Below are 18388 nucleotides of genomic sequence, written 5' to 3' on the forward strand. Positions count from 1 at the left end.
ACAAATCAGTCTTAGATTTGTCCATGAAGAGTAGATGGTGAAATGTTGCAGCCGCTAAGTTAGATGATTACGGTAGCACTGTCTTTGGCAGTTGAGCAGTTGGTTTGGAGGTTCTTGGTTCTGCAGTAGTTTCTGCTTAGATGGTAATCAGCTTCAATTATCTCCACAGGAGATTACAGTTCAGTTTCTGCATTGCCTCTTGTCTGGAAAAGGATTCTGACATTCCATTGTCTGTCTCGGGACTGTGTATAATCCACATAGGAACTCCAGCAAATGGTTAATTTGCAGTCTCAGCCAGTTTTGTCTTGCATGTTCTTTTATTAAAAACACATGTCCCATTTAAAAGTTCAGTATGTCTGTACATAATTCGAGGTTATGATCCATTGTCATGACAATACTTCTTTTAAAAATGCTGCCTGCAGGTCTCTATCTCCCCCAAGAGTTCCTCAAAATTACTTTGACAGAGAGCAGGTGGCAGAAAATTTAGAATCAACTTTGGGATCTTCAAAGTCACGACCATGCCAGACCCTAATTTCAACTCTGCAAAGACCTGGGTTTCTTCCTGACATCCAGAATATTGGCAGCAGGGGAGTGGAAGCCACAGAGACCTGGCAGTGGAAGGAATTTCTAGGGTATGGGGCAGATGTCACCAAAACCGCCACCAAAATGCTTGTTGGATCTTTTTTTGGCAATACAACCAACATTTTCAGATCCCATCCAATGTTCCTCACATTCCTGACTTCCCTGAGCTATTTTCAGCCACTGTTCAAGTACAACTTGAAAATGCAGGCTAATTCAATTCCACTAGGAAGCTCGCATTATTTGAAGAATTAAAGCCCAACAAAGTCAATTACCTAAATTTTTATTTAGCAGTAATTTTAATTTTACATTGATTGAGACTTGAGCATTTCATTGTTTTCCAGTATATCCTCAATGCTGAATGTGCATTTTTAATAGGTTGATGGATTGAACAAAATAGTCCAGTTTGCAGACCAGAGACTCCGCATGTTTAATTTGCAGATTCTGAGGTAACACTGATTTTATATATACTTTATAACAGAACTGGGCACAAGATACTAAAACCAGTCTCATCAGAGCATGTTTACTTCTGACTTGTATTCTATTATTTCAGATATGCAGTTCAACATTCAATTAACTTTCTTGATTCTGGTCGACATTTGTTGTTTAGTCTTGAATCTGCTAAAGCTCTTGGGTCTCTTTAAACTTCATCCTTGTATTTCAACAGCATCTATGGAATATATGCCCATTATTCCTTCCCATCGGTGGTGCTTTACACTTGTGTGCATTAAATATGATCTGCTATTTTCCTGTCCACTTTTTGTATTTTGTCTGACTTATTCTAAAAGTTGTGTTTCACCCTTTCATTCCATTGTCCCTCCAAGTTTGGCTATGATTACTATATTATTCTATATAAATGCATTTTAATTCCTTCTCATTAGTCTCACTTCTTTTTTACTGTTTTTGTTCCTGAAATGTAAATCATATTGGATGACGCAAATCACAGCTGAAACAAAATTTTGATTGATTACAATTTTACCTATGGTTACCATATAAATAACATGGCGGATTTATTATTGGGAGGGGAAACTATATGATTAACCAAATCACATGCAAAAATCCTATTTTTTTAACTCCCAAGATTAGAGAAGAAGAATTCTGCTTTACTAGCTGCTTTAAACAAGAAATCCAGAAAGACTACTGAGTCATAGAGGTACTATGTTATATCGTTCTTAAAAATATTTTTATTCTCATTCACATTTTCTCCCAAATTTGCACCCACCAACAATAAACAATAAGCAGTAACGAATATAATGTCAATCCCCATATCAATAACAACAATCCCATCCTCCCACCAAACCCCCAAACAACTGCCCACATGTCAACATAAACAACAAAAAGGAATTAGGGATCACCCATAGTCACCATTAACACACACCGTCCCCCTCCTCCAACCCTCCCAACCACCCCTCCCCAACTAATGTTTGATGTTATCCAATTCTTGAAAGTGCATAATGAATAATGCCCATGAATTGTAGAACCCCTCCATCCTTCCCCTCAGTTCAAACTTAACCTTCTCATGAGTCAAGAATTCCAACAGGTCCCCCCGCCACGCCAGGGCACAGGGTGGAGAGATTGCTCTCCATCCCAACAAGATCCGCATTCAGGTGATCAACAAGGCGATGGCTACAACACCTGCCTCCGCACCCGTTTCCAACCCCAGCCGGTCCAACACCCCGAATATGGCCTCCCGGGGGCCTGGGTCCAGTTTCACGTGCACCACTTTAGAGATTACCCTAAAAACCTCCTTCCAGTAATCCTCCAGCTTTGGACAGGACCAAAACATATGAATGTGATTAGCGGGGGCCCTCCACGCAACATTCACATCCATCTTCTACCCCCCTCAAAGAGCCGGCTCATCCTCGCCCTTGTGCTCTATATATCACCTTCAGCTGTATCAGCCCCAACCTCGCGCACGAGGTGAAGGCATTCACTCTCCGGAGCACCTCACACCAGAACCCTTCCTCCATACCCTCTCCCAACTCTTCCTCCCATTTTGCTTTGATCCCTTCTAGCGGTGCCTTCTCCTCTTCCAAAATAGCCCCGTAGACTGCCGACACTACCTCCTTCTCCAGTCCCCCTGTCGTCAGCACCTTCTCCAGCAATGTGGAGGCCGGTTCCTCTGGGAAGCTCGGTATCTCCTTCCTGGCAAAGTCTCGAACCTGCATGTATCTAAACATTTCCCCCTGCTCCAGCCCATACTTCGCTTCCAGCTCCTTCAATCCTGCAAACCGACCCCCAAGAAACAAATCTTTTGGTGTCTTAATACCCTTCTCCTCCCATTTCCGAAAATTTCCGTCCCAATCCCCTGGCTCACATCTGTGGTTCCCCCTACTCGACATTTCCCTTGACCCTGCCCCCAACCTGAAGTGTTGCCGAACCTGCTTCCAAATTCTGAATTAAGCTATTATTACTGGACTCCCTGAGTATTTCCCCGGGGCCATCGGGAGCGATGCTGTCGCTAGCGCCTTCAATCCCGACCCCCTATACAAACTCTCCTCCATTCTAACCCACTGGGAATCAACCCCCCTGACCCAGCTCTGCACCTTCTCCACATTTGCCGCTCAGTAATAATACATGAGGTTCGGAAGACCCAAACCCCCTGCCTGCCTTCCCCTCTGTAGCAGCACCTTTCTAATTCTGGCCACTTTTCCTCCCCATATGAACGAGGTAATCCTTCCCTCAATCTCTCTGAAATATGCCTTTGGCAGGAAAATCGGCAGGCATTGGAAATAAACAGAAATCGCGGCAACACGTTCATTTTAACCGCCTGTACCTGACCCGCCAGTGACAGAGGGAGACCATCCCACCTTGCCAGATCAGCTTTCACTCTCCCCACCAAACTAGAAATGTTGTACCCGCGGAGCCCCTCCCCAACTCCTGGGCAACCTGCACCCCCAGGTATCTAAAATGAGATGTCATATCTTTTTGTTACATCTTAAACATGCTGTTAACATTGTTTATGTTTATATTATTTAGACCAATGGCTTATTTTTCAATGGAATGTTGTGCTTTAAATCAATCAAAAGACAAAACCTTGGGCTGGATTCCCCAGTGTCCCAGCGCTTGTTTCTTGTTGGAGCGACGTTCACTGGCGGCAGGATTCTCTACTCCCGCCATTTGTCAATGGGATTTCCTATTTAAGCCACCCCACACCGCTGGGAAACCCGTGTGCGGGGGTGTGCTGCCAGCGGGAAAAGAGAATCCCAACAGCCGGAGAATTCCACTCCTTATTTCATATATTCCTTAGTCAGTGGAATCTATTTCTAATGGGAGAGGCAACAAGCCAAGGTTTCTGCCCCATCTAATTTCAGTCCAGCCTTTATGTACTTCATCACCTTCATTGATATTCAAGGTGACTAATATCTTAACAGCATGATTACTGCCAGCACATGGGAGTCAGGGAAGCTTATCTAATCCTAAGTATTGACGAATAAAGACCTGTTCCACTGGAAAGAAGTCCAGCAGTTTAACAGAGAATACTAGTTTTAAGAAAACATAATTTGCGAGAACATTATTAGGGTAGATTCAAATTGTTGTTAACTATGTTCATTAATCATTAAAGTCCAAGCATGCCTGATACCAGCAGCCCTCCCTAATTAGTGTGAAATGTCCACAGGATTCATGTCATTGTATGTGCAAATGAATATCAGATATGAGACTTGGGTCTAACACATGCATTTAAAAATAAACCCCCCCAATTTTAACCTTAACTAACTGCCTGATGGGAACAAGATGAGTAAGCAGAAAAATCTCAAATCTACTTACTACCCAGGTCACTCGACCCACTGGGTAGAATTGTCCTCAGCCCCCTGTTGGCGTGGAACCCATTTGAAACTACGTGGCATGCAGATGTCAGCATTCATCTGAACAATGCCTGGGCGGCCTCCGGAGCCTCGAGATGGAGGCTGCCTGCAACCTTGAACTGTGGGACAACCACAGCACTTGGTCCAATACACATCTCGGACGAAGGTCCACGGGAAACTCTCCACATTCTCACCCTGCAATGTGACTTAGTCCCGGGATGGGGGGAATTCCACCTACCATTTTAACTCCAAAGCTGATTCAAACAGCAAACACACCCACCAGAAGAGAATAACTTAAAATTGGGAGTCATATGGCAGCATTGGGATCCTCATGTGATTTTAACAGAGTGGGTGAGATGTCCTGGCCAGCAGAAAACTCACAGTAAAACTGAACAGAATTGGCTTTACAAACTAACTAATATGACTGAAAACTGCCTTAAGGGGACACAGATCACACAGAGTTCATTAGAAACTGTGAGCTGTTGTGAAGGCAGTTTTGACCTTCCAGATTGTTTCTTTCTGATTTATTTTCCCCTTATGACCCTGATTCAGCATTCACTGCTTATCATAGCTGCAGTATTTTCTTCACTCCCTTGGATGCATGAACAGTTGTGGAATGTACTAGTTTTCACCAAAAGTGCTGTAACCTGCAGCAAGACTACAGATCAAATGAAGGAAAGTTGGATTAGGCTGGCTGGCTCGTATTTTGGCTATGCAGACACAATGGGCCAAGGAGCCTCTTTTTGTACCGTAAGCTTTCTGTGATTCTAAAGAGGGCCAGCTGAAGCCTGAACAATTAGCACAAACAGCAAGAAGGCCTGTTGGAAGGTGAGGGATAAGGCTCAGAGGTTTTCATAAATAGTTTCTTGGAAGAGTACATGATGAGGCTGTGCTGTACCAGGCAGATTGTTGCTGATTTAAGCAGCTTGTTGCTATAGAATCTGCTACGTTACACCAGGAGGTCATGCTTTGCCAGTGACTGTCAAAGTCATTACCATCCTTTTTAGCCACAGGCTCCTTCCAAGTTGCTACAGGGGACCAAACACGTCTCTCATTTCACTCTGCAGTACAGAGATGCATCAAGCAGGTCATCAATGCCCTTCTTACAAGAACAAACCAGTACATTACCTTCCCAATGAACACCAGCATCAAGAATGAGACAGCTGTGGATTTGTAGCAGAGGCTGACTTCTCTTGCACAGAAGACATATTAAACTCCATTCATTTAACTATTAGAGCAGCAGAAAACAAGCCAGCAGGTTTTGTTAACAGGTGGACTTCCACTGCCTCAAAGTTCAACTCTTATGTGATCACCATAGAAGGATAATAGAAGTCAATGCTTGTTTTGCTGGCAGCCACCATGATGTCTTAATTCTGCTACACTCATCCATCCTCCTATTTGTATACTCATCTAGGAAACAGTAAGAAGTCTTACCACACCAGGTTAAAGTCCAACAGGTTTGTTTCGAATCACTAGTTTTCGGAGCACAGCTCCTTCATCAGTAGAATGAACAGGTGGATTCCACAAACACATAGTAAGACAAACCTATCTCTTTATTCACCTGATGAAGGGGCTGCGCTCCGAAAGCTAGTGATTCGAACCAAACAAACCTGTTGGCCTTTAACCTGGTGTTGTAAGACTTCTTACTGTGCCCACCCCAGTCCAACGCCGGCATCTCCACATCATCTATGAAAGACAATGGATGACTGTTGGAGACCAAGGGGCCATACACACATGGCTGCTGCCAAGCATAAACAAAATTCCAAGTGTGATAAAGATGTTCAATTTCATTTTAAAAATAACAGTGTAATGAATTATTTCATCGCCCAAATGAGCAACCCAGTGTTTTTCTAAAAAGATCTGCTCCTACAAGATGCTCCCCCAGCAGCCTCCGCAAAGTTTGTGGAAGGCTACTGTTGCTTCTTTTGGGAACCCTTGTGGGTTGAAGCTTGAGCTTCTGAGGACATGAATATAGACTCCAGTTGCTGATGGGCAGCCTGGCTTTCTGGGACCGTGGTTGGTGTTGGTTGAGGGGGTGGCAAGAGAGCAGATATGCCGACATGCTGAGGGAGGGCAGCACATGCTTTTCCTGTTGTTCCATTTCCACTTCCGTGAACTAAGATCAACATTTACTCTGATCTTTGAAAGAGCTGATTGCAGACGAGTGATGCTATCAAAGCACAGGTTTGAGTTCAGAGCTTTTATGACAGTCATTTGTATCCACCAAAGTTTCATTGGTGAACTTTGACTCATGTTAAGAGGATGGCCCACTCTTCAAAGTAGATTGCAAAGTAGTGATGCCTGGTAAGATGACGCCACATTAGCAGGAAACAGACTCCTCCATTCGGTCACCCATGTTAGTGAAACTCCTAGGCAGGCCTTCAAATACCTAATATAAAAGAGGCAGTATTTCTTTTCATAGCTGGACCCCTAAAATTGTCACATTTGTTCTCCTTCATTGAGCTGGGAGAGAAGCTTGTCTGCCAGAAAGCTGTTTCCTGTTTTGACTCTTGCTGATGCTCACTAGAGATGGGTGCACTAACATGTGCGGCACTTCTAACTTACCCCAGAGTGCTAGTCTCTGGTGCTTGGAAGCGACACAGCTTAAGACAATGTCACCTCTGGATCCTCTGACCCAGAGATACATCTGCAGGCTGTGACTGCTGCAAAGATCCTGAGACTGGGGATCATTAAAGATCGTGAAGACATTGTGAGCATTTTCTTATTTGGAGCCTGAATCACTGAAGATGTTACATGTATGTAGTATAAATAATAATTTCACTTTAAAATACATTCACATTCTGTGAAGTGTACTTTTCATATTATACCGTTGAGGTAACTATAAATTATTTTTGCAGATAAGACAAATACTACAAGACTACAGATGACAGTTAATGCACATTGCATGAGTGGAACAGAAAAAGCTGTTGTTGATCATAGGGATTCAGAATAGAATTATTTATGGAACTGTTGAGATAAATACTTTTTACAAGAATGGAATGTATCAGTGTATACTTTAAAATATATTAATGTAGTGAATGATATATTCTAACAATAAAATTGTATACAGAGTTTAAATGTAGTGCATATCACTTTAATGACAGAAGGTTATGAAAATCTTCTGTATCAAGCTGCCTAATTTTCCTTAAAATGTGTGCATGATGAAGGACTCTATGAATAACCAAATTTACATATATACTTTGCATAATGGTCATTGGTCCAAGGTACAAGTGTAATATTACAGAGTAGCTTGAATTTAAAGGCATATTTATGTTTTGAAATATGAACTATAAGCTTGTTTTTGTAACCGAATGAAATGTTGAGTTTGCTCTTCTAATTCTATTTCTTAATAAACCTGATTCATAATTTGTAGAGTGAGGTGCATAGTCAATTATTTGTTTGTCAGTTAGAGATATCAGGAGAGTTTTGACATCCTGCTGTGAATTAAACATAGCAAAAGTGACAACACTGTACTATCAGATGTATTGCAAGCTAATGCGCCACATAGTTCAAGCTAAGAGAAAAAGAGGCTGAGAATACTGGGCTTAGCTAGTGTACTCCTGCCATAATTGTAGCTTTGGCAGATTATCAAGTCCTAGGCAAGCCCCATTCCAGCATGATAAGCAGGATATCTTGTGGTAAACCACTGTTGCACCTCTATTAGGTGATGTATGGTAGGACATGTACTACAAGTACATTGGTAGTCCCTGCCGGCTGGCTCCGCCCAGTAGGCGGAGTATAAATATGTGTGTCCTCCATGCTGCAGCCATTTTGCCAGCTGCTGTGGGAGGCCACACATCTTAGAGCAATAAAGCCTCAGTTGTACCCAACTCAAGTCTTTGTGCAATTGATCGTGCATCAATTTATTGCTCTAAGATTTTCAAAAGATGGACCTCCGTATCAAACCGGATCACCTGCAGCTGGATCCGCAATCAAGCAACGCCAAAAAGGACTTTCAACACTGGTGTACTCAAGGTTGAGCTCCAGCGTCTTTCCGCAAATCCAGGTCGCGCCGAACTACACCAAAGCCATGACACTTCTCAAGGAGAATTACGCTCAGAAGACGAACACGCTCTTCGCCAGGCACGTACTCGCCACTCGCTCTCAACTCTGGTGAGTCCATAGAGGACTTCTGGCGGGCCCTAATCCCACTCGTCCGGGACTGTGACTGTCAGGTCATTACGGCCACCGAACATTAAAACCTCCTTATGTGGGACACGTTTGTTACTGGGATTGGATCAGACCTCATACACCAGCGACTGTTAGAGGGGGCCACGCTCGACCTAGTGGAGACAAAGAAACTAGCGCTCTCCATGACGGTCGCCTCGCGCAACGTTCAGGCCTACACCCCCCAGCTGCGCAGTCCACCCCTCCTACGCATCGTGGATCCGACAGATGGCCGCCACAGCGGGGACTTACCTAGCCAATACGCCTGCGCCACGCGCCAGACAGCAAACCCCGGGGGTCCCCGATGTTATTTCTGCGACCAGCAGAAACACCCCCGCCAACGCTGCCCAGCCCGCGCTGCCCTTTGTAAGGCTTGCGGCAAGAAGGGGCACTTTCCCGCGGTGTGCCAGGCCTGTACAGTCGCCGCTATCGCCCCCAACCCCCTCGTTTACGGACAATGGGCGCCGCCATCTTCACCTCCCCGGACCACGCGCGGCCAGTGGGCGCCGCCGTCTTCTCCCCCTCAAGACCACGCGCGGCCAGTGGGCGCCGCCATCTTCCCCCCCGAGCAACACGTGTGGCCCATGGGCGCCGCAATCTTGTTCAACCCCCGCCACGTGCGGCCCATGGGTGCCGCCATTTTGTACTCATCTAGATCTTCAGCCGCCATTTTGTCCTCGAGATCTTCAGGCGCCGCCATCTTGTCTCCCCCGCGGCACAGGTAGACCGACTCCGGACCCTGCACGACAGTCTTTGTCACCCGGGAGTCACACGGTTGTACCATTTCATCAAGGCCCGCAATCTGCCCTGCTCCGTCGAGGAAGTACGGACAATCGCCAGGGACTGCCAGGTCTGTGCAGAGCGCAAGCCGAACTTCTACCGGCTGGACCATGCGCGCCTGGTGAGGCCCTCCCGCCCCTTTGAGCGCCTCAGTGTGGATTTGAAAGGGCCCCTCCCCTCCACCGACCGTAACGCGTATTTTCTCAGTGTGGTCGATGAGTACTCCAGATTCCCCTTCGCCATCCCATGCCCCGACATGATGTCTGCCACCATCATCAAAGCCCTCAACGCAATCTTTGCTCTGTTCGGTTTCCCCGCCTACATCCACTGTGAAAGGGGATCCTCCTTCATGAGTGATGAGCTGCGTCAGTTCCTGCTCAGCAGGGCTATCGCAAACCCCTAGTATGCCTACGTGGCGTACCGTGACAGCCGCCAGCTTACTGTCTCCCTCAGGGACCTGGCACCAGCAGGTCACACACACAAACACCTCCCCGGCCCGGCACCACCCTCCCCCGGCACTCCCAGCAGCAACCCCCCCGGGACCATCCGTCCTTCCCCTGCCCACGCTCGAGGATGAAGAGGATTTTGGCACGCTCCCGGAGGCTCCGGACATCAGACCGGCATCGCCGCCACCACTACGTCGCTCCCAGCGGCGCATCAAGGCCCCGGACCGGTTAAACCTCTAACTGGTCCACTGGACTTCAAAAGACATTTTTTTTCCTCTCTATCAAAAATTGTAAATGTAAATGTAAAAAGAAAACCATTTGTTGTATTTAGTTCTTCACCACCCCCGCCGGACTCAATTTTAACAGGGGGTGAATGTGGTAAACCACTGTTACATCTATTAGGTGATGTATGGTAGGACCTGTACTACAGATACATTGGTAGTCCCTGCCTGTGGAGTATAAATATGTGTGTCCTCAATGCTGCAGCCATTTTGCCAGCTGCTATGGGAGGCCACACATCCTAGAGCAATAAAGCCTCAGTTGTACCCAACTCAAGTCTTTGTGCAATTGATCGTGCATCACACCTTCCTTCAAAATAAGTTAAACTCAAATCACCATTTAATATAAACAAATTGGCATTGTTCTCAGATGGTCCTAGGCATGGGTCTTGGTTAGTAGAAAGACGCTGGGATCTGTTTTACACTAGTTATTAGTTCTACATCTAAACAGGTCACAAAGTAGGTATGAAGCTTGTGGGCCAGATTGCAACTGAGAGAGAGAGAAAGTCTAATACATGACCAACTGATGTCAGTGGTGTATCATCATCTACACCATACACTAGCACACCATCTGTTAATCCTTTATACTGTATCTCCCCAAAGTATACTACACTATTTTCAACAACAACATGGAATTAAATTTTTAACTATGTACATTGCATTTCTGGAGCCCACTTCTTTTAACTACAGATTCTATACAATTGCTGCTCTTTCCCTCCCACATCAAAGATGCTAAGTGGTTTCACTTCCTCTTTTATCACAGTAGAAAGCACTTGGGTCCTTTGATGTGGTGAGGAGCTGCTCCCCAAAGTCCTCTGGGGAAGCTTCCCTAACATTTCTGGGGTTTCACAGCCATCAACCCATATCCTTGCATGTTGCGGCTGAGTGGTGAACAGGTGGTAAATGGGGCATGGAGATGCTTTCCACGGGGAGCCCCGCTTTCCGATACAGAGATCCTGCAAAGTTGGACAAGGCTGCAGTCCATTGAACTCTGAAGGAATTCTGTTATGGGTTCTCCAGGGATTCTACCAGCTGCATTAAACCTGTACAGCTGGAGAATTACCAATGGTTTCAGGTCGTAGTGGTTTGCCACTAATTCTAGCAGTTAATTAATAGATTTTAATACGGGGCTGCCGGGCAAGTCAAATTGTTAATGATGCCGAAGGCCGAGGCTCCGCAAGCGGGCAAAAGGATTACCTTTAGTCGGTCATCACCTTCTATGCCATTCGCACAAAAGAAATAGCGCATTCTTTCGGTGTACTGGGGCCAATTCTCCACACCTGCATCATATGGCTCGAGTTTCCCAAATAGTGGCAATTTCCAGAATCCTGTTCTTGCTCCTCGTTGCCAGTGTAGCAATTCAGGAGACACGAAGGTGAAGGTTTAAACAGATTTATTCTAAATTCAAAAGTCAAGTCACACTCAAGGTATCCCAGCCCAGAACTAACAGAATACCCGGTCCAGATCTGGGATGTGATTTAAACGGCTCAATAACAGGTCCCCGCAGGGCGGGCCTCCGCCCGTTACCATGGAAACACGTACCCCACGAGCCCCATGGGTAGATCTGAGTGATTTCCCGTGGTCCTCATGAGGGTTATCACGTCTATGAAGGATGATTTTAACTTCCTCTGCTCAACAAGAATAGGGTGGTAGCAGAGATAAAATCAATATCTGTGACTTACCTCTCTCTCTGTTCCTTCTTTGCTATAATGAAATGAAATTAAATGAAAATCGCTTATTGTCACAAGTAGGCTTCAAATGAAGTTACTGTGAAAAGCCCCTAGTCACCACATTCCGGCACCTGTTCGGGGAGGCTGGCACGGGAATTGAACTGTGCTGCTGTCCTGTCTTGGTCTGCTTTCAAAGCCAGCGATTTAGCCCTGTGCTAAACCAGCCCCTGTTTCCCCCTCAGAACATTTGAGCAGGACAGCCAATTACTTAAGTCAGGAGGAAGCCTCTGTAATCCATGAAAATTTGGGTCTCATAAAATAGATGAAATTTTAGCAGTCTTCAGGGCCAGAGTGTGCACTGTGGGCAGTCTTCTCAATGGCATGCAAGAAGAAAAATTAAGTGATAAAATTATTTGTGCGCCCACCACCATCCCCATCTCCGAAGGAGCAATAGGCTCCATCAGAATAATGTGACATGTTGTCATTCAGGCTCCCAATACTTGACAATCATAATATTAACCTCCGATACCGGCCGATCCCTCTTCCGGGATCTACCCAGCTCGCCACACCTCGCCGGATCTTAACACGATCTCGTGAGACTGTCGCAATATAAATCCCGCACATTGTGGGCGGACCCCTTTTTGGAAAATCTGCATATTAGAGTGAGACACAATCTACCCAAGATGATGCGATCAAAACCTTGGAGATTTTAGGCAAACACCATTCAGTGATGGTCCCCACACATGGGGACCAGATGGAACGGCACTCGTGGGGTCTCCCAGGGAATCAGAGGCCCCAAGGTGCTTTCCCTCTGGGCAGGGTGGCACCCTGGCACTGTTGGTGCCACCTGGGCACCTTAGCAGTGCTAGCCTGGCACCCTGGAAGTGCCACCTGGGTGCTAGCCTGGCACTGCCAAGGTGCTCACCTGGCACTGCCAGCTGGCATTTCTCCTGTGCTGCAGATCAGGTCTGGGGGTACCCTGCGTGGGTGCAGGGCATTTGCGGGAGTCGGTGGAGAACTGAGAACCCCCTTATAGGTGAGTTGGCGCTTGTGGGGGGTTCGGGGGGTCACGTTGGGGTCGTGAGATTAGGACACCATTTAAACTGGTGTCCAATCTCCTGCACTGAGGAGTTCCGGCGAGCAGAGCTCCTCAGTGCTGAAAAAACAGGACTAAGTGGCCTGGTCGGGGAGTTCTCCGCTGAGGCCCCATATTTACCCAAATTGGAATTCAATAGCATGGTGTTTCTCGGCACTCCGAGCACCGGTTATCACCCGGCTAAACACGTTCGCTACAGGGCTCTGTTATATCTATGTGTGAGGGCAGACAGAACCTCAAATTAACAAATTCCTCTGAATCCCCCACTATCAATATTGTGGGTGTTAACATGAGCAGAAACTGAACTGGACCAGCCATATAAATACTGTGGTTACAAGAGCAGGTCAGAGACTGAAAATCCAGTTGCAAGTAATTCACCTGCTAACTCCCCAAAGCTTGTTCACTGCCTACAGTGCAAAATTCAGGAGTGTGATGGAATAGTCTCCACTTGCCTTGATGACTGCAGCTCCAACAACACTCAAGAAGCTTGATACCATCCAGCCCATTTTATTGGCACCCCATCCGCAACCTTAAACATTTACTCTCTCCACCACCGACACGCAGTGGCAACAATGTGTACCATCTACAAGTAGCTCACCAAGGCTCCCACAACAACACGTTCCAAATGCATGCCATCTACCACTAGAAGGAGAAAGACAACAGATGCATGTGAACACCACCATCTTCAAGTTCCCCTCCAAGCCACACACCACTCTGACTTGGGACTGTATCGCCATTCCTTCACTCTGAAAATCCTGGAACTCTGCTCCTAACAGCACTGTGGGTGTACCTACACCACATGGATTGCAGTGGTTCAAGAAGGCAGTTTACCACTACTTTCTCAAGCGCAATTAAGGATGAGCATTAAATGCTGGTTTAGACAGTGACGCCCATAAAATAATAAAATCATTTCCAGTAATATGGATAAATCTATCAGCTTTCAAAACATAATTTAATATCGTATTTACACACACCAAAAATGCAATAGGAAACTTTATTATTGATCCATAAATAACTTTATCTACATGTTAAAATATTTCGTTTTCCACATGATTTATTTTTAGATAATGTAATTCTCCCCATCAGTGTTGATATTGGGAAGCACACCATTTATGTACTCATATTTCGCCCTCTTAGGCTTTGCAAACTAGATGAATGATGCTATGTTACAGGTGCCCAAATACATAACCTCTTATGGAAAACACCACTATCTTTCAAATGGATCATGTGGGAAAGTACATTATTTCACAGATAGATTAATTCTTACCTACACTTGGAAAATATAATTATGGGAACTATATCTTTAATTTTACAGAAGTGATAACATTGAGAGAAAAAAATCAGATTGATTCTTGTTCCTTTCTTTGCATCATACTTTATTAGGCTCCACATCTTCAATTTCTTGGGTGGATCTGAAGATAAATGCACATATGTGTAAATAAGAAAGTTAATGAAAATTAGCAATTGTACTATACTGTACTTTGTACTACATTCAACAGCTCTAAGTTGTATTGCGAGCTCTGTGTCACACTCCGGTCAAGCAAGTGAAGCTTAGTTGAAATAAAAATGTCAGTTAAAAAGTAAACTTCAAATTTTAAAAGATTGCCTACTATCATGGTGAGAGATAGAGAGGAAGCATTCTCACACTGCTTGCCAAAATCTGATGCACCATCCATTCAACAACTTTCTTCAGTTGTACTACACTTTTGTGTCATGTACAGCATGAACTTTCATCGCATTGTCACATAAGTTAATCCAGTTTGTAGGGTCTTCACTCTTGCATGAAGCCATCTACCACACACTGAGGAGTGAATGAGTGCAAAATTGTGTTCTCTGGAATTGAAGTCCCAGAAACAATGTGATGTGGGTTATGTAGTATATTAGTTTTATTTGATCAAGCGAATCCAGAGGAAAATCCTTAATTTTGTGTATATTCTTAGTTACTAAATATCAGATACCTTTGAGTCCACTTCCTCTTTATTAACTTCAGTAATGGTATTGTCCGATCTTCAACATTGTCCAAATTGCCAGCTGAAATACATTTTGTTTTCATTTAGCATTTTTGCAGCATTTATCATCTACCTAATGCGTTTGTCTTTCCTATTTGGTTCATTGAATTCCGACAGTGCAGAAAGAGGCTATTCGACCCATCGAGTCTGCACCAACCTGCATCACTATATGCCACTTCCTGCTTACTCCCTCATTCTGTGCTTTCTGTCAATATTGCTCTATGCATGGTTATAAGAGATGTATGAAAAAGGACTGAGCAAGCTCCCTTTCTGCTTTCACTTCATCACTTTCAGAAAGTGCCCCCAGCCATTTGGCATGTGTTCTTCACAGTACAGTTGAGATTAGAATCTCAGTTTGCAGAGTGATATTAGTGCAAATATGCATCCCAAAAAGAGCAATTTCATAATTCTCAAAACTCAGGACCAATTTTATGAACTTTCACTCCTGGCAGACAATAATACCAACCAGAAGTTCCACTGTTAGTACGCCCATCAGCCAGCCAGCCCTCTAGAGAGAGCAAGATCATGGTCAGATGGATCACAATTTTCTATCTTTAGATTTAATGGATGGAAGAAAAATGGGCAGTGCACCACTGATATCCCGAAGTCCATTCCTATGTCCCCCACTGCATACATTGGTTCACAGGCACACTTGGATGATTTTACAAAATTTTCCAATAGCACATTTGGCAGCTAAGTTCCTGGATTCATAAAAATATATCTTGTCTAATATATGAATACAACAGCTACACAAATTTAAATCATTAAAATGTGAAAGCAATGAATAATAAAGTATTTAATTTACCATTGCTAGGTTTGTATTTTAATTCCATTTCAAATAGTTTGCACAGCTCCTCAATGTTATTCTTCAGATGATTGTAATTTTCATCCTGTTCTTTGTGGAGCACCGTGACGGCTTTCTGCATGTTTGTTACATTTTTCAGGATCACTGTCACCCTTTCCTCACTGATAGGAGAGGACATAAAGTAATATATTTAGGTATTAATTATTGATGGATCAATGTCCGACATCCAACAAGTGAGATAATTCTTTCCTAGTGATATTAAAATTGTCAGCTTGCTCACCTAAATATACATGACCAACTACCTAATCTCTACAGTCATCCACTATCAAAACCATTGATGTTTATTATGATGTATGAAATGCACGAATTAAATTTCTTGACAATATGACAACTCAATAGTATCTCCTATATACAATATAGCAACAATCCTGTTGGGACGACTTGCATAGAAAAATATATTGACGACATTCTGTATTCAATGGGAACAATAGCTCACCACCACCATCTCAAGGACAATTAGAGATGGGACAATAAAAGCTGGTCTTGCCAGAAACACACATTCCTTGAACAATAAAAAAAAAACTTCCTCGGCAAAAATAATACTCTATTCATTAGAACAACATTAAGCAATACTGTTGTTACATGTATAAGAATGTATTAGTATTTACTACCCATTTATAAAAAAATTCACTTGCAACACAGCATATTTTTGCTCATTCTTTTACTTACTTCAGGTAAATCCCATTTTTACTAAATGAGTTGGGGCCAAGTTAATTCCGTAAAAAAGGATTTTCCTTAAAATTGGTATTTTTATTGTTTAAATTGACCAGGAAAGATTTATATACTTGGGTATACAAATAACACATGACCAGGCCACAATGCACAAATGGCTGAGGTAGTGAAAGGGGGTTTGAAGAATTCATGCTGTTGTCCCTGATGTGAAGGATACAGACAGTTAAGATAAATGTGCTACCGAGATTCTTATTCATCTTTCGAACCCTTCCAATATTCCTCCCAAAAGCATTCTTTGGTAGACTGGACAGATTAATTTTGGAATTTGTGTGGGCGTGTAAAACTCCTAGGATTTGGAAGATCTTTTCCCCCTTGGGGGAGGGAAAGATTGGAGATATTTATGGGTGGCTACTGGAAACTGATAAGACGCCAATGGAAGAAATAAGAAAGAAGTGGTGGGAGGAGTTGGGAATCGAACATGGAGGAGTGATTTGGAGTAAGATCACGCACCAAATTAACTCAACTTCATCCTGTGCTAGAATGACCCTTCTCCAGTCCAAGATAGCACACACAACTCACATGACGAGCCCTTTTTTCAAACTTTGTAACCTGTTGCAAGTTGATTACTGTTTGTGAACGTTACTTTGTATTTGAAATAAAATATATATTTTTAAAAACTGGTATTGTGTGGTTCACCCTTAGAATTACTGTAAAACAACATGCGGGCTAATGTTTGGGGTTTAGTGGGAGGATGGGATCGTTATTATTGATATGGGGATTGATATTACATTCGTTACTGATTATTGTTTATTGTTGGGTGTACATTTGGGAGAAAATGTGAAAAAGGAGAATAAAAGTATTTTTAAAAAAAGAATTACAGTAAAACAATGATATTAATAACATTGGAAAATAAAACATGTAGGCTTGTATTTTTCCTTCATTAACAAATAAATAGCCTACTATGTATGTATAAATATGATTGTATAAATAGATTTTATACATTATTGTGGAAGGCAGTAGAATCAGAGAACAGTGACACGGTCAAACAAAAATTTGGATTTATTTCACAATGAAGGACCATACACAAAAACACAGTGGAATCAGCAAATGATTAAATAAAATAATTTCTGAGGGAGCTCTTCAGCCTAAATGACCGAAAAAATAAACCAAAATAACACCCCAAACAGCAAGTCTATTACAATTATTTATAAAACAATACATAGAGGCTGCACATCATTTCTAGACATATTACATACTGTAAAGCAATTCTTGTACATAATTGCACTAACATTTGGTACTAAAGCACTTGAAGTTACGTGTTGCCACACGAGTGTCTGTTGAATCACAGAACATGATGTGACATAGGAGCTGCACCACCAGAAAGACAATCTACAAATGATGACACTGCACTAAAGATTTATTTTTTATTAATGCTGCAACATATCTATTTTGAATTCACAATATTGTACCTTTCACTGACTGGCAGCGGATGCATCAGCATCCATTATATCCAGTGGTTCATTCTATCCAGCAGTTCATTCTCCCCACCTTTGCGAGCGAGAATGCAGATCTGGGTGTGAGAGATGGTGCTGGTGTTGAGGCGCAGTTGGACATCTTGGGTGTTGGTGTCAGAGTGCAGTTGACTAAGCCCTCAGACTATTTAGCAGTTCTCATGAACAGTTTGTGCAGTTGCTTGCTTCATTGATTTACATTTATCATCATAAATTTTACATTCTAATTGGTACATTGACATAACTTGCTGCTGGGAATTATTGGGTCAATATTTAGAGAACTGAATTAGAGTTTTCACAGCATCTAGAGCACCACAAAAATGATTTTCGAGGCAGTTCTTCAGTTTCTCTCTCTCACCGCGTCCATGCCTTGAGTAGTGGTGTCCGAGGCATGGCTCAGTCTCGAGACCATGGTTGAGGCTCTCGAGATCGTGTACCATTGATGAGGGACATGTCCCAGGCTCAGGTGGGCATTGCCGAGTCATTCCAGAATGTGGATCAGTCACAGG

At 43.6% G+C, this 18388-nt stretch overlaps 1 protein-coding gene and 1 long non-coding RNA gene across 6 annotated transcripts in view; one reads left to right on the forward strand and one right to left on the reverse strand.

Moving 5' to 3' along the window:
* LOC140385979 (uncharacterized) overlaps positions 1-7692 on the forward strand; it is a 115708-nt gene extending 108016 nt beyond the window's left edge. For all 5 annotated transcript variants that reach the window (XM_072468617.1, XM_072468618.1, XM_072468619.1 and 2 more), the window contains 3 exons: positions 958-1028; positions 1661-1732; positions 7244-7692. In XM_072468617.1, the coding sequence (XP_072324718.1) occupies positions 958-1028; positions 1661-1730 (141 nt within the window). In that variant the 3' untranslated portion in view covers positions 1731-1732; positions 7244-7692. The remainder of the gene's footprint in view (positions 1-957; positions 1029-1660; positions 1733-7243) is intronic.
* A 6481-nt stretch (positions 7693-14173) lies between these two features.
* LOC140385980 (uncharacterized) lies at positions 14174-15732 on the reverse strand. Its single transcript, XR_011933500.1, has 3 exons — positions 15637-15732; positions 14781-14853; positions 14174-14234 (listed from the first exon to the last, which is right to left on the reverse strand). It is a non-coding gene; the product is annotated as an uncharacterized lncRNA (long non-coding RNA).
* Positions 15733-18388: the final 2656 nt, after the last annotated feature.

This window comes from Scyliorhinus torazame, chromosome 11, assembly GCF_047496885.1.
Source record: "Scyliorhinus torazame isolate Kashiwa2021f chromosome 11, sScyTor2.1, whole genome shotgun sequence".
Lineage (NCBI taxonomy): Eukaryota > Metazoa > Chordata > Chondrichthyes > Carcharhiniformes > Scyliorhinidae > Scyliorhinus > Scyliorhinus torazame.